Source organism: Oryctolagus cuniculus, chromosome 15 (genome assembly GCF_964237555.1).
Source record: "Oryctolagus cuniculus chromosome 15, mOryCun1.1, whole genome shotgun sequence".
NCBI classification, from domain to species: Eukaryota; Metazoa; Chordata; class Mammalia; order Lagomorpha; family Leporidae; genus Oryctolagus; species Oryctolagus cuniculus.
This window is the reverse complement of record NC_091446.1, coordinates 40,573,230-40,588,394: the sequence shown is the minus strand read 5'-3', so window position 1 is coordinate 40,588,394 and position 15,165 is coordinate 40,573,230. Positions and strand designations below refer to the sequence as shown.

The following is a 15,165-nucleotide window of genomic DNA, read 5'->3' as shown; positions in this document are numbered from 1 at the left end:
CAGGGCTCTGACAGGGACCATTATATCTTATCAGTGATGTTTTTACCAGATCCAAGACATAGTGCTCTGCTCACTTTGGTGCCCTACTCTCAATTGGCTGGAGTCTTACTCCTTGCTGTTTGCCCATGGTTGAGGGAGGTGTGGTAAAGGTAGTCTGTTGGCTATCCAGGCTATCACTAAGTGGAATTGTACCTGAGTCTTGTGGCTGTAGGGCCCCAGGCTGTCTTGAGAATGCATACCAAACAGGTAAGTAGAGAGAGGTGATGAAACACTGATCCATCCAATCAGGGTTCAGGTCTCCAACTGATGCTGGGGCAGGTCTAAAGGCTGTGTATGCAAGTATTGGCCTGGGAACAGGGGCTTCTGGTCTCTTTCTGATGCTGGTTTTCACTGCAGTGGGGCTGACATTGAGCCTGAATCCTAAGCCTTGAGCTCATTTTCCTGCCCTACTCTCCTGTGGTTGAAATGTGATTCCTTGCTGTCTGTGTGAAGTTAGGGGAGGAGGAGTATAGACATTTTCTTGGTCACCCAGGTTGATACTAAGCTGATTTGCATTTGAAATTCATGATTTCGGAGCCCTGGGAGGTTTCAGGGTGTATGATAAGCCTGCATATGCTGGCAGTGATACAGGCCAAAGTAGTCCACCTTACCAGGTCCCTGCTGAATTCCAGGGTAAACGTAGAGTCTATGTCTGTCAGCTTGGGTCTGGGCATGGAGGCCTTTGTGCTTCATGCAGTGTTATGTCTCTCTGAAGCAGGCCTGGCTTTGAGCTTTAAGGAAAAGTCTGAAGTTTACTTTCTCATCCTATTTCTTAGTGGCTGGAGTCTTGCTCTGATATCTTCTTGGGTTTGCAGGAGGTAAATTTAATCCCTTGGCTGCCTGGCAAAGGAAGGTCCAAAAGCTCTGTCTTCAGGAACTGCTTCAGGAACTGGTCTGATGTTGCAGTTGATTTCTCAACAATGTTGCAGTGGATTCATTTCTGAGAGGAGGAACTTGGTGGGGGCAAGAGGCTGCGAGTCACCACACAGACCCTGGGAGTTGGTTGAAAGCTGGCTTGAGGCAAGCAGCCCACAGACTCCTTTATTTCAGTTAGTACAACAGCTTATATAGCCAAGACCAGCCAATCCAGTCAAGGGGCAGTCTACGTCCCAACCAATCACAGCCTGTTGCCAGGCAGGCTCTGTTGCCAGGTGGATTTCAAAGCCATTCCTGAGTAACTGATGCTTGCTTGCCAGTGGCCATCTTGGCATGGCCTTCTCATTCCACCACAGTCTGAGAGCACAAGCCCAGGGGCAGAGACCGTAGGTCCCTGAATGACTCTAGGTTTTACTCTAGCAACCTGGTTTCTGGTTTAAGATCTGGACTTAAATCTTTCCCTTCCCCACACAGGGGATATCTGTCTCCAACTGTGCTACATGGAGGTGGAGGAGAGGGGCCCTGGCAACCTTTTCCTTGCTGCTTCAAAACATCTTTTCTTATTATCATACTAAACCAGGCACTGTGATCTGTCACCTGGCATCCTTGGCTCTTGTGAAAGTGACTTGATACATGAATAGCTACTCAAATCAGCGTCTCTGTGAGAAGATTGCTAGAGTGACTTGCTCAGCTGCTGTCATGCTCTGCCTCTTAAATCATCTAGTAGTGGAGATTTCTGAATTTCCATCACCCTCAGTTTTCTCCTCTGTAAAATGGCAGTCGTAACAATAATTATTCAAAGGAAGGGTCATTTCTAGAATGTCTTCATGGTTCAATTTAGGTGGGATATATTTGTCCAGGAATCTATCCATTTCTTCTAGGTTCCTCAGTTTGTTGGAATACAGCTCTTTGTAGTAATTTCTGATGATTCTTTTTATTTCTGTGGTGACTGATATTACATTTCATTTTTCATGTCTAATTTTATTGATTTAGGTCTTTTCTTTTTTTGGTTAATTGGGCCAATGGTGTGTCACTTTTGTTTATTTTTTCAAAAGAACAGCTCTTCACTTTGCTCATCTTCTGTATTTTTTTCCTGGTTTCAATTTTGTTGATTTCTTCTCTAATTTTTATTATTTCTTTTCTCCTACTAGTTTTAGGCTTGGTTTTCTGTTGTTTCTCTAGATTTTTGAGATGCATTGATAGCTCATTTATGTCGTGCCTTTCCAATCTCTTGATGTGAGCACCAATTGCTATAAACTTCCTCTTACACTGCTTGTGATGTATCCCATATGTTTTGATATGTTGTATTATCATCTTCATTAGTTTCCAAAGTTTTTTTGATTTCTCTTTTGTTTTTTTTCTATGACCCATTGTTCATTCAGGAGCTTGTTGTTCAGTCTCCATGTGTTTGCATATGTTCTAGAGATTCCTGAGTTGCATATTTGCAGCTTCACTCCATTGTTGTCTGAGAAGATACATGGTGTCATTTCGATCTTTTTGAATTTGCTGAGACTAGTATGTTAAAAAATTCCATGCACTGCTGAGCAGAAAATGTATTCTGCAACTGCAGAGTGAAAAGTTCTGTAGATATCTATTGGTCCATTTGGTCTATAGTGTCAATTATATCTGCTCTTTCCTTGCTGATTTTCTGTCTGGTTGATCTGTCCATTGCTGAAAGTGGGATTTTTTTTAATTTAATTTTAATTTTTTAATTTAATTTTTTTTGACAGAGTGGACAGTGAGAGAGAGAGACAGAGAAAAAGGTCTTCCTTTTTTGTTGGTTCACCCCCCAATGGCCACTGCGGCTGGTGCACCGCGCTGATCTGAAGGCAGGAGCCAGGTGCTTCTCCCAGTCTCCCATGGGGTGCAGGGCCCAAGCACTTGGGCCATCCTCCACTGCACTCCTGGGCCACAGCAGAGAGCTGGACAGGAAGAGGAGCAACCAGGACAGAATCCGGCACCCCAACTGGGACTAGAACCCTGGGGTGCCAGCGCCGCAGGCGGAGGATTAGCTTTTTGAGCTGTGGCGCCGACCTGAAAGCAGGATATTGACTTCCCCCATTACTAATGTATTTGAGTCTATGTCTCCCTTTAGATCCCTTAACATTTCTTTTAAATATCCAGGTGTCCTGTAATTAGGTGTATATATATTTATAATAGTTATATTTTCCTGTTAAATTGATCCATTAATCATTACTTAGTGCACTTCTTTGTCTAACAGTTTTTGTGTTAGTTATTTTGTCTGATATTAGGATGGCTACACCAGCTCTTTTATGATTCTGTTAACATGGAATATCTTTTTCCATCTTTTCACTTTCAGTCTGCTTGCATCTTTAGATGTATTTCTTGTAGGCAACAAATATATGGGTTTTGTTTTTGAATCCATTCAGCCAGTCTGTGCCTGTTAACTGCATAGTTGAGACCATTTTCATTCAAAGTGACTATTGATAAGTAACAACTTTGCTCTGCCATTTTTCCATCAATATTCCTATATTTCACTTTGGATTTCCTTTGTACCTTTACTGGGACATTTTCTTCCTTTACCTTCTTTCATAGTGTTGACCATCTTTCTTTTTTTTTTTTTTCTTTGTGTGTGTGTGTGTGTGTGTGTGTGTGTAGCACACCCTTAAGCATCTTTTGCAAGGCTAGATGGGTGGTGACATATTCTTTCAATTTCTGTTTGTTATGGAAGATCTTTATTTCACTTTCATTCACAAATGAGAGCTTTTCAGGGTACAGTATTCTGGGTTGACAGGATTTTTCTCTTAAGACTTGGAATATATCTTCCAATTCTCTCCTTGCCTGTAGGGTTTGTGATGAGAAGTCTGCTGTGAGTCTAATTGGAGATCCTTTGAAAGTAACATGGCATTTCTCTTGTGCACATTTTAGAGTATTTTCTTTATGTTTTACTGTGGTGAGTTTGTGTTTTACTGTGGTGTGTCATGGTGAAGATCTTTTCTGGTCATGTCTTTTAGGAGTTCTATGTGCTTCCTGTACTTGAATGTCCCTTTCTCCAAATTAGGTAAGTTTTCTGTTATTATTTCACTAAAAAGGCCTTCTAATCCTTTGTCTCTTTCCATGGATTCAGGAATTCCTAGAACCCATATGTTGGATTATTTGATAGTATCCTGTAGATTTCCAACAGTGATTTTTTTGTTTTCTAATTTTCTCTTCTTGTTTTTTGCTTGACTGTATAATTTCCTGCGATTAGTCTTCTAAGTTAGATATTCTTTCTTCTGCTTCACGGATTCTATTGTTAAGGCTTTCCACTGCATTTTTACTTGTCCTATTGAATTCTTTATTCCCAAGATTTCATTTTGCTTTCTCTTTAGTTCTCAATTTTGTGAGAGAAATTTTCTTTCATGTCATGTATGGATTTCATGAATTCGTGCATTTGCTTCTGAATACTTCTACATAATTTTAGGGTTAATTTACTGAATTCCATTTCTTGCATTTCTTCAAACTCTTCTTCTTCATGATCTAGTATTGAAGTGTTTTATTCTTTTAGGGGTGTCATATTTTGTTCTTTATTCTTGTTTCTTGAATTGGTGAATTTATTTAGCATTTGTGGAGATACTCATTGGTTCTTTGTTTTTTGGCAGTGTCAGCTTTTATCTTTGGACTATGTATGGATTAGTGGAATGTCTGCTTTCAGGAAATATCTAGAGGTATGTGGTGGGTGTGGCCAGGGAGTTGTTCTGTTCAGTGCTCAAGGTTGAAGGCAGTGTTAAGGTGACACCCAGGTTGAGTGTGGTATATCTCCTTTTTTTTTTTTTTTTAATCAGAGGGGAGGTTTTTCTTCTGTTGGCATAGACTCAGCTTATTGTCTCTCCTCAAAGAAGACCAGTGCCTGGATGCTAGCCCCAGTGGGTATAATATTCGTCTGCACTTTCTCAAGGGCCTCACAAATTCCTTTGCAGTCCTTGGTGAAAGTAGATTCCTCAGCAATGCCCGTCACTAGGGCACCAGGGACCTCTGAATGAATGGAGCCTCCCACAGTGACTTCCCACAGTCCCTGCCACACTCTGAGCCTTCCTATGCAGCCTCAGTGTTTTCAAAGCCTCACAGTCTCAGTGTTTTCACAGTGCTGGCACACAAGCCTCTCAGAGTCATGAGCACCCGGCCCTCCATCAGTTCTCTCCGCCAGACTCAGGAGTCTCTGCTGTGTGGGTTGCTGGGCATGTACACGAGCTGGCACAGCTGTTATGTATGTCCAAAATGGTGCCCACTCTGTATCGGCTTGTTACAGGACGTCATTGCAGGGTGATCAGGGAGAGAAATGTGCCCCCTCCCCTTTTTCCTCTTCTAGTCTGGCGGGTACATTATCCCCCACAGGGCTCCAAGCCAAATTCCCTCCAAGGTTTTCCTGCAGCTTTATCACCAGTGGTTTGGGCTGCTGCAGTCTGGTCTCACCTTTCTCCAGTGCTGGTACAGAGGCTCTCAGCTTCTGGGGTCCTGATTTGTGTGTGCCTACACTGCCATGTAGGTTATCTTTGTCACTCTAATTTGTGTGGAGTTTCCTCTGCTGTTTTCTTCTCAACTCTTAACTCTTCCATGAGACTGTACTCTCTCCACTTTTTTTAAACGATCTTCTCCTAGACCATATCAGTAAGCTCCCTCCCTACTCCACCATTTTAATCCAATCCTCCATAATGGACTTCTTTCTCTTTACTGTGCCATGGCACAATAGATCTAGCTGTAAAATGGTATTATAGCTTATATAGTTATACATATAAATTATATAATAATTTTCTAGCATGGTTCTTTGGTTCTCTAATTTATGTTGTAGCCATAAAATACTACAGAAAAATATTGGGAAACAGAAGAAAAATATTGGTTATTTTTTAAAGTCTGGACATCAAATTGTGACCAATTTTTGAGAATGCATCCTAGTGGAGAAGTATGTGATATGGGAGGTCAGTTTCGCACCTGGAAGATAATAGGGAAGACAAGGAGTCAGGTGTCCCTGAGTTCAGGTTTATCCGTGAAAGAGAGGGGAGAGAATAGGTATTCCTGCTTGGTCTACTTGAGGAAGAACTAGTGTTTTTTGCCCTTGGCTTTACAGACTTAACTAGTTCTTACTGAGTAGCCTGACCTCCTGGGTTTATGGACTTTACTGTCCTTCAGTGCTTAATCTGACCTTGACCATCTTTAAGTCTCTTTTCCAGGAGTCTTCCCCCATATGTCATGGTGGTGGCATTGACTCTGAAACCAGGTTCCAAGAGCAGGGGTTGACTCAGGCCCATCAGCAGCACTGTCAGTGGGGAAATCCTGAAGATTATAAAATGCTCTGATACTCCTATTTCACAACCTGATAATGCATTTTATATACTAGCTATTGTCTATTGCATGTATCATTTGGGATTCCCAGAGATCTGGCTGGAAATCTGAAAGTCAAAGAAATCAATTTAGGACTTTGAATCTAAAAAATTGTCTGAAATCTAGAACACATAGTCAAAGTAGACTCTTAGATCATTATAAAAGAAAGAAGCCATATAATCCAGGTGTTTTAACCAGATCTGTGGGCTGGATTTAACCAGGTAATAAGGTAATAACTCAAATATTTAAAAATAAGCACATATCTTAATTCCTTTAAGACTCAGCTTTCTGCAAGCAGTCAAAACTCAATAGAGATGGCATAGAATACAAGAGACCTTCATAAAACACAAAAATCCTTGTTTCCCAGGTCAATTACAAAAACAAGGAAAATCCCTGATTAAGAGGAAGCACATGACATTATCCCATTTCTTACAGCAGTTAAATACAACAAGAAAGAAAGAGGCATAAAATCAGATAATCTTATTATCTGGACTTCTAAGTTGAAGAAGAGTCACCAATTTAATGCAAAAAACTAGTCTGGAATATAAAAGAATTAAAACTATTTTGAAATTAAAAGATTAAAACTTCCTGTGACCTTTTATTAGCAGAAAACATTATAGCTTTATTAAGACTCAGTTTTAAGAAACCATATGATTTTCTATTAAAAAAAAAAACCATATGGCTCCTTGTCTCAGCCAACCTAATATTTCACAGAGCATTCAACTTCCAGAAACCCTCTGTAACATTCCCTCAGTTCCTCTTTCTTCTTGTAGAACATCAATCATTTCTTTATCTGAAACATATTATTTCTTTTTTAACTGTCTGCACCAAGAATACATTTTCATGCATATAGCTTTCTCCACAGCTCTCCCTCCTACCAACTGCTTTCTTAATTCAGACCCTGAATCAATTACCTAACATCTCTAAATTAATAGAAAATATTTTTAAATAAAAGAACATACAAACTTGTAACTTATAGTTAATTTAATGTAGATTTTGACATTTAGAGGAATTAAGTAGGAAACAGATAATGTTTTTGTCTTTGTTGACACTATTTTATTTTATCAAAGTATTGTAAGTGGTGGAAATCCCAGGAAAATATTTAAGCCTAAAAGACAAAATATTTCTGTATAGAACCAACAATGTTTTTGGTAAAAGACAAAGCTCCATGAATCTAATTGCAAGTATTTTCAGAGAAGAATCAGAACTGTGGATGATAAAAGACTTAAAATAGCCATGGTCACAATTATAACAACTGAGCAACTTACAGCGTTTGAGAAAGAACAGCATGGTTTCATAAGCTATTTTATACTTTCAGGCCTCAGGACCTATAATGGGAGGTTGAGGCAGTGGCAATCAGAGAGTTCTATGAATTTAACAAGGTATATATTGGCCCCAGTTGTGGAACAGAGAGATCTTAATAGGTACACACAGGAACTTTCATCATTTAGCAAGTGAGAAAATGGAAATTCTTTGGGTAAGAGAGGCCAGGAGATCTGCCCTTGCTAATCTGGAGAAGCTTAAGAGGGAATTGGAAAATATGGCCCTGTAGGGTGTCTGGTTAGTGAAAAAAATAGCATTTTAAGATGAACCATCTTAAGACCAGTTCTTGCCAGGTTTTTTTTTTTTTTTTTTTTTTTTTAATGGTGGCAAAGGAGGCAGGGGAAAAGCTACATGTTGCTTCCTTTAGTACAGAAGCAATAAGTAAAGATCTTAGGGCTGTCTGAGACAAGGTGTTGGACCTCAGTTACTGAACAGACACAACATCAGCCTTCCTCCCCCTCCATGCCCACGTGGTGATATTTAAGATGAAGGAGCAGTGGTAGTGTACTGACACTGGGCAGGTCGTAAGCAAGATAGGGAGGGCCACAAGGGCCTGGGTAGTGAGTTTGAAAGAGAATTGGCCTTGGTCTGTGGTAAGGTATTCCTGACAGGAGTTGGCAGCAGGGAGTAGACAGGTCTGTGGCTTCACGGTGTGCCTATGGTGTGTGGATATTGTTTTTAGACTGGTGTGTCCACTGCAATCTTATGTATTTCACATCTGCCTTATTTTACTACAGAAGTCTCCTTGCAGCAAGAACCCTATGTCCTTGCCCAGTGCATCACTGTGTGAGTGCAATCAAAAGAGACTGAGGCTGAATCAAGCAAGACAGACATGGCAGGGAAAGGCCAAGGTGGCTAGTGTATAAGAAAGAAGGTGGGCAAGCCTTGGTCTCTGTAAAATGTTGCTAAAAGGGCTCACTGTAGAGTGGGCAGATGTGTGGTTTTAGGACGTGCCTATGGATTGTGAACTTTGTCTTCAGGCCAGCTGGGTGCCTAGTGCAATCTATCCCATTCCACACCTGGCTTATCCTGCCACAGGAGTCTTTTTTTGCAGTGAGAACCCTAGGTGGCATTTAACTGTTTGCCCTGTGCAAGTTTGGGTGAAGCAAAAAGAGATCATGGATGCCACTGATCAAGACAGACAATGAAGAAGAAAGAATAGAAGTAGGCTGCCCATGGAGCATTCCTCAAGTTCACAGGTGAGGTTGCTCAGGACTTATCACCACTCTCAATGACTCCTGGCTGGCTCACCATGAAAGATGTTACTGGAACAGAGGTTCTTGTGCCTGTAAGACAAGACTTGCAGATGTGAGATCAAGATTGGGAATAAGTCAGTTAGTGAAGTTTAATGAAGAGAATATACCTGTCAGGCCAGGTGGGCAACTCAACAAACAACCGAGTACCCAGTGTGCGTTCAGGCTGGAGTTTTTCATAGGTATTGGCCCACACCATTTCTCCTCCCCGTTCTTTGGGATATTGCTGGTTGGAGGAATTTCTGGGTGTGGAATTCAGGAAATACCTCCCAGGGCTTTGTCAGTGCAATATTATTGGATCAAATAGCCCTCTTAGTCCTGGGCTGAGAAGAGTCCCCTGAGATATCCCTGGGGGAAGGCTGGAACCCACCCTACAAGGTTAGACATGGGCAGAACTTTCTTTTCTTTTTTTTAAAAATTTTTAGAGTTTTTTTTTTTTTAAATTTGAATGGCAGAGTTACAGAAAGGCAGAGAGAGAGAGAGAGAGAGAGAGGTGGGGGGGTCTTCCTTCCACTGGTTCACTCCCTACATTGCTGCAATGACTGGAGTTGGGCTGATCTAAAACCAGAAGCTAGGAGCTTTTTCTAGGTCTCCCATGCCGGTACAGGTGCCCAAGGACTAGGGCCATCTTCTACTGCTCTCCCAGGCTGTGGCAGAGAACTGGATTGGAAGTAGAGCAGCCGGGACTTGAACTGGAGTCCATATGAGATGCCAGCACTGCAGCTTAACCCACTATGCCACAGTGGTGGCCTCATGGGCAGGACTTTTGATGTGTAAATGCTGAGCTGCTTCCCACGTATGCTTGTACATTTTTACCTTCATTCAGTTGTAGGAATTTCCCATTTTATTTCCTTCAGCCCCTTTTCACGCATGGTCTAATGTTTGCCTACCTAACAGAATCCTGAAAAAAATTAATGTTATAAATGAAATTAACATTTAGGAAATAACAACTGAAATAACAGCTTTGAATCTGTAGGCTTTAAATACACAAACTGCTTTGGCCAACCAATTCAGCAGCTATGTGGAACGGCAACAATGCCCTAGCTGTTTTCAGGCCAGTGTGTTGAGCTCTGTGCTTCATAACAGCCCATCCAGACATCACATTCCTGCATCCTCCAGACCCCGAGGATACTCCCCATAGCTGCTTGTGTACCTCGAAGTCCATGGGTCTTGAAGCCAAAGAACACAAGTCCTCAGATGCCAGGCCTACCCTCTTCCTCATCAGTAGGGGCAAGCTGAGAAGGATGAGGCTGAGAAAAGATCAGGGGCTTTAATAGGGGATATGGAGTTGACATTTGCAAGGGCTTTAGCTATTCCTAGAGGAGTGAGAAGCATCACTAGGGTGTGTACTAAGCTGACTCCTGGCTTCAGCCTCCCTGCAGGGATTCACCAACATCCTCTTCCCAGAGTGAGGTTTTCCTAAGTGCCACTGCTCTTCTTTTGTGGTTTTAAGTTGACAAGGAATATGTAGAAAATTGGGAACTTATGGGGAACTATAGAGAACATGACATACAAACTCAGAACTCTGGAATTTCTCTGACTTGCCTTTTGTTGCTGCTGTTAAATTAGAGTGACAACTGGCATCAGGATATTTTTTGTGTGTATGAAATTATTTTAAGAAAAGTAAATGAATGCCCTTTCCGCACTACCCGGCCAGGGGTCCATACGGCGTTGTTTTTGATTCCCGGCGTAACTTAAGGGGAAGCTGTCACAATGTCCGGAGCCCTTGATGTCCTGCAAATGAAGGAGGAGGACGTCCTCAAGTTCCTTGCAGCAGGAACCCACCTAGGTGGCACCAACCTTGACTTCCAGATGGAACAGTACATCTACAAAAGGAAGAGTGATGGCATCTACATCATCAATCTGAAGAGGACCTGGGAGAAGCTGCTGTTGGCGGCTCGTGCTATTGTGGCCATTGAAAACCCTGCTGATGTCAGTGTGATATCCTCCAGGAACACTGGCCAGAGAGCTGTGCTGAAGTTTGCTGCTGCCACTGGAGTTACTCCCATTGCTGGCCGCTTCACACCTGGAACCTTCACTAACCAGATCCAGACAGCCTTCCGGGAACCACGGCTTCTGGTGGTTACCGACCCTCGGGCTGACCACCAGCCTCTCCCAGAGGCATCTTACGTGAACCTGCCTACCATTGCTCTGTGTAACACAGACTCACCTCTGTGCTACGTGGACATTGCCATCCCGTGCAACAACAAGGGAGCCCATTCAGTGGGTCTGATGTGGTGGATGTTGGCCCGGGAGGTTCTGCGCATGCGTAGTACCATCTCCCGTGAACACCCCTGGGAGGTCATGCCTGATCTCTACTTCTACAGAGATCCTGAAGAGATTGAAAAAGAAGAGCAGGCCGCCGCTGAAAAAGCTGTGACCAAGGAGGAGTTTCAGGGTGAATGGACGGCCCCAGTGCCCGAGTTCACTGCTACTCAGCCAGAGGTTGCTGACTGGTCCGAAGGCGTGCAGGTGCCCTCTGTGCCTATTCAGCAGTTCCCCACTGAGGACTGGAGTGCTCAGCCCGCCACTGAAGACTGGTCTGCAGCGCCCACTGCTCAGGCCACCGAGTGGGTGGGAACAACCACTGAGTGGTCTTAGGCTGCTTGTCACGTGCTCTCACGCAAACATGGAAATGAGGTTGACGGAAAATAAGCATCAGTTTCTACAGACACACACACAAAAAAAGTAAATGAATGCATCTTTTGGATTTACGGTGGAACAACATTTTGTCCCTTTGTACAGGAAGGAGAGAAATGAGAGGGAGGTCTGGGCATACTCAGGAAAAGGGATTCATCTGGAGATGGAGGAGCTGGATGACACAGGGGAGGTATTTATGGCCTTGGGTGAGTGGCTGTTTCTGGAATGTTGTGAAGATGTGCTAATTTCTGCTCTGCTCTAATTTGTGTCCTGCTCTCACGTGTGTACCAGGACTCATCATGCAAATAAAATAAGTGAGATGGCTGCTCCTTAATTCTGTTTTTTTTTTTTTCTAGACCACTTGTTGAAGATAATGAAATATACATAATAAGCTTAGAAGAAAAGGAAGTTAAAGCTGATTTTTAGACAACTTATCAATTCAAATTGATCTTTTTTCTCTTTTTTCATGTTCTTTTTTTAAAAAAAATTTTTTTTCTTAAAGATTTATTTATTTACTTGAAAGAGTTACACAGAGAGAGAAGAAGAGGCAGAAAGAGAGATCTTCCATCCATTGGTTCATTCCCAAATTGACCACAATGGCTGGTGCTGCGCCCATCCGAAGCCAGGAGCCAGGAGCTTCTTCCGGGTCTCCCATGCGAGTGCAGGGCCCCAAGCAGTTGGGCCATCCTCCACTGCTTTCCCAGGCCACAGCAGGAGCTGGGTGGGAAATGGAGCAGCTGGGGCTCAAATTGGTGCCCATATGGGGTGTCGGCACTGCACGTGGTGGCTTTACCCGCTATGCCGCAACACCGGCCCCTGAAACAAGATTTATTTATTTGACAGTCAAAGTTGGCACTTAAGATGAAATCTCTTTTCCCAGTCTGTCTTAGTCATACTACCTACTCTACTATGATGGAGTTTCTCTTACAATACCTTTAATAGGTGATTCATGTTTTTATTTCTTACCTGCTTCCAGCTTATCTCTCTAGCTCCCAATTACATGCATTATGAAGTTCAGCCAAATGCAATGCTGAATGGTCCTTAAAGAACTCATTTTTCTAGTATTACTATGTAAGTCTTTGGAAGGCTGTATCAATGCTATCATCCTAAAAATATTACAGGCATTCTTCAATAAGCTCCCAAGATATGCCTCTGCCGTGAAGTTTCCTAATCAATCATATCTCCCAAAATGTTGTGTGATGATATCTTCATTAAATTCTTTTTTAAAAAGATTTATTTATTTATTTGAAAGTCAGAGTTATGCAGAGAGAGGAGAGGCAGAGGGAGAGAGAGAGGTCTTCCATCCGCTGATTCACTCCCTAGTTGGCTGCAACAACTGGAGCTGCACCGATCCAAAGCCAGGAGCCAAGGGCCTCCTCTGGGTCTTCCCATGCTGGTGCAGGGCCCCAAGGACTTGGACCATTTTCTACGCTTTCCCAGGCCATAGCAGAGAGCTGGATTGGAAGTGGAGCATCCAGGTTTCAATTCGGCACCCATATGGGATGCCAGCACTGCAGGTGGCGGTCTTACCGGCTACACCCCAGCGCCAGCCCCTATTAAATTCTTAAGACGCTCTATCTTATAAACTTTGCCAGGTGTTTTGCATTCAAAACTTGAAAAAAAAAGCCTTAAGTTTTTGAATTTCATTATGTCCAACATTTTTTGGTTTCAGGAATTCTGTATGAAATGTAAAAAAAAAAAAAAAAAACCAAAAAAAACAGCAGGTCTTTCTAATGTTGGCTTTCCCTGTGCTGCAGTAGCCTGAATTTTCCTCCTTTACTAGATTTGGTTAGAATTTGATGGTTTCTCTACAGTGCAAAATCACTTAATCTTGCTTTCATTATCTGGTTAAAATCACATCTTAGCAACTATTTTAGAGACTTTTTTCCAATGAAGTATGATTTTGTGCAAAACTAGAGATAACTGTATCTCAGAGCATAACAAATGTACAGACAGCTGCAGACTCACTACACTGGTGATCATAAATTTCATGGTAGAAATGCACTGACACTCCCACTATACTATTACTCATGATAAAGTTTAGAACAAGGCAAGTCTCTTATAAGGGTGCTCAAGTCATAGCTTACAAAAAAAAAAAAAAATTAACTTCCTATGCAGACTCACTCTTGAAAGTGTTGTGTCCAAATACTGCTTTCTATTACAAAGAGGTTTCCATGTGCAGAACTGTGGCATGTTTCTGAACATAGCTAACAACTCTTTTTTCTGAAAAAACAAGTTACCCTACCTCGCATGTTCACGTAAACATGATAGCATGTTTATTAGTCTCAAATCATGGTTCCTTCTAGTCTTTCCTTAGATACAAAACAATTCTCTCCATTCAAGCTGTCTCTTTTTCTGTTCTTTATGAAATTGGATCATGGCCAGTGATCACTGTTTATATAATTTTCTGACATTATTTGAAAATTTATATTGAATTTTCTGATCTTCTAATGGAAATGATTGTTACTCTCTTAACCTCTTATCAGAACACCTGTTTAATTCCTTTAAAAAATTGTTCTCCCATGAACCTTTTCTGATTCTCTAGGTTTTGTTCAATCTTGAGTTGAGTAAAGTAGCTTAATCAAGAGTGTCTGCTATGTTTCAAGGCAGGTCTTTTGGGTACATGCTGATGAGGGATTGACAGGGTCAGTAAGGGGAGCAGGATTGAAATAATTATTTATTTGGTCACTCATTCACATAGTCAGTAATAACCTTTTAGCAGATTCTAAGTGCCAAACAAAGTACTAGAATTTGGGCAATATCCATCTCAAGAGTCTTTAGCTCTGACCCCTTTGTGGCAGACTGACTTGGTATTAAGTGATGTGAACAAATTCTCAGGGATTGGTCAGAGAAATTTGCAAGACAGCTCCTTCTATCTTAATCAAAAGCAAATTTGGTCTCTCTTCAGGTATTTAGTACCAGAGTAGCAGAATAGAATCTAGGCTTCCTCAACTCATTCCCAGTTGAGGGAAGGTTTTACTATTACCTGTGCCATTATCGCTTCACACCAGGAGCAGTATCTTTATCCCTTGGAAATCTTGATGTTTCAAAGTTGACCCAGCCTCAGTTTTATTCCACACCCAGAGTAGAATCCTCATCAAATTTTCTAGACGTTTAGCTGAAAACCCAGCAAGGTCACACCCAAGTAATGCTTCTCATTCCATAGATGATGGAATGTTATAGTCACAGCTTAACAGAGCTTAAACTAAGTCTTCACAGAGCAAGGCTGATTAACCAATAAATTAGCAGCTGTCAAAATAAACCTCAAGACCTTTAGGAGAAAGACAACATGCAGACACTCAGTAATGTAAAATTCACAAAAAATAGTAAAAAAAAGAAAAAAAAAGCATTAATCAGGGAAAATTGGTTTAAAAAACAGACCCAGAGATGACCCATTTGTTGGAAACAGCAGGCAGATTTAAAAATTGTCATTATAAATATCTGCAAAGTCCTCAGCAAACCAAAAAACATTATGAATAAATCAGTTGGAATCTAAGGAGAGACATTATAAATAAGAACCAAATGTAAATTCTTGACCTGAAAAAAATGAGTAAAATAAAAAATGCTCTGGAACAGCAGTTCAGATACTGAAAAAGAAAAGACTGAAGAACTTGGAGAATGGTCAAAGCAATAATGTGAACTGAAACACAGGAAAAACAGCCTTAAAATGTCAAAGACATCTTGATGACCTTTGTCAAGTCATCTAATATAAGTA

General features: G+C 41.6%; 1 protein-coding gene across 1 annotated transcript; it reads left to right on the top strand.

The window, feature by feature from the left end:
* Positions 1–10,428: 10,428 nt before the first annotated feature.
* Positions 10,429–11,775, top strand: LOC127484143 (small ribosomal subunit protein uS2-like). The gene has a single exon (XM_051823398.2). The coding sequence runs from the start codon at positions 10,524–10,526 to the stop codon at positions 11,409–11,411; it is 888 nt and encodes a 295-aa protein (XP_051679358.2). The 5' UTR covers positions 10,429–10,523; the 3' UTR covers positions 11,412–11,775.
* The last annotated feature ends 3,390 nt before the right edge of the window (positions 11,776–15,165 follow it).

What these genes read in the sequence shown, in the direction of transcription:
- LOC127484143 (XM_051823398.2), top strand. Translation starts at nt 10,524, where the DNA reads ATGTCCGGAGCCCTTGATGTCCTGCAAATGAAGGAGGAGGACGTCCTC.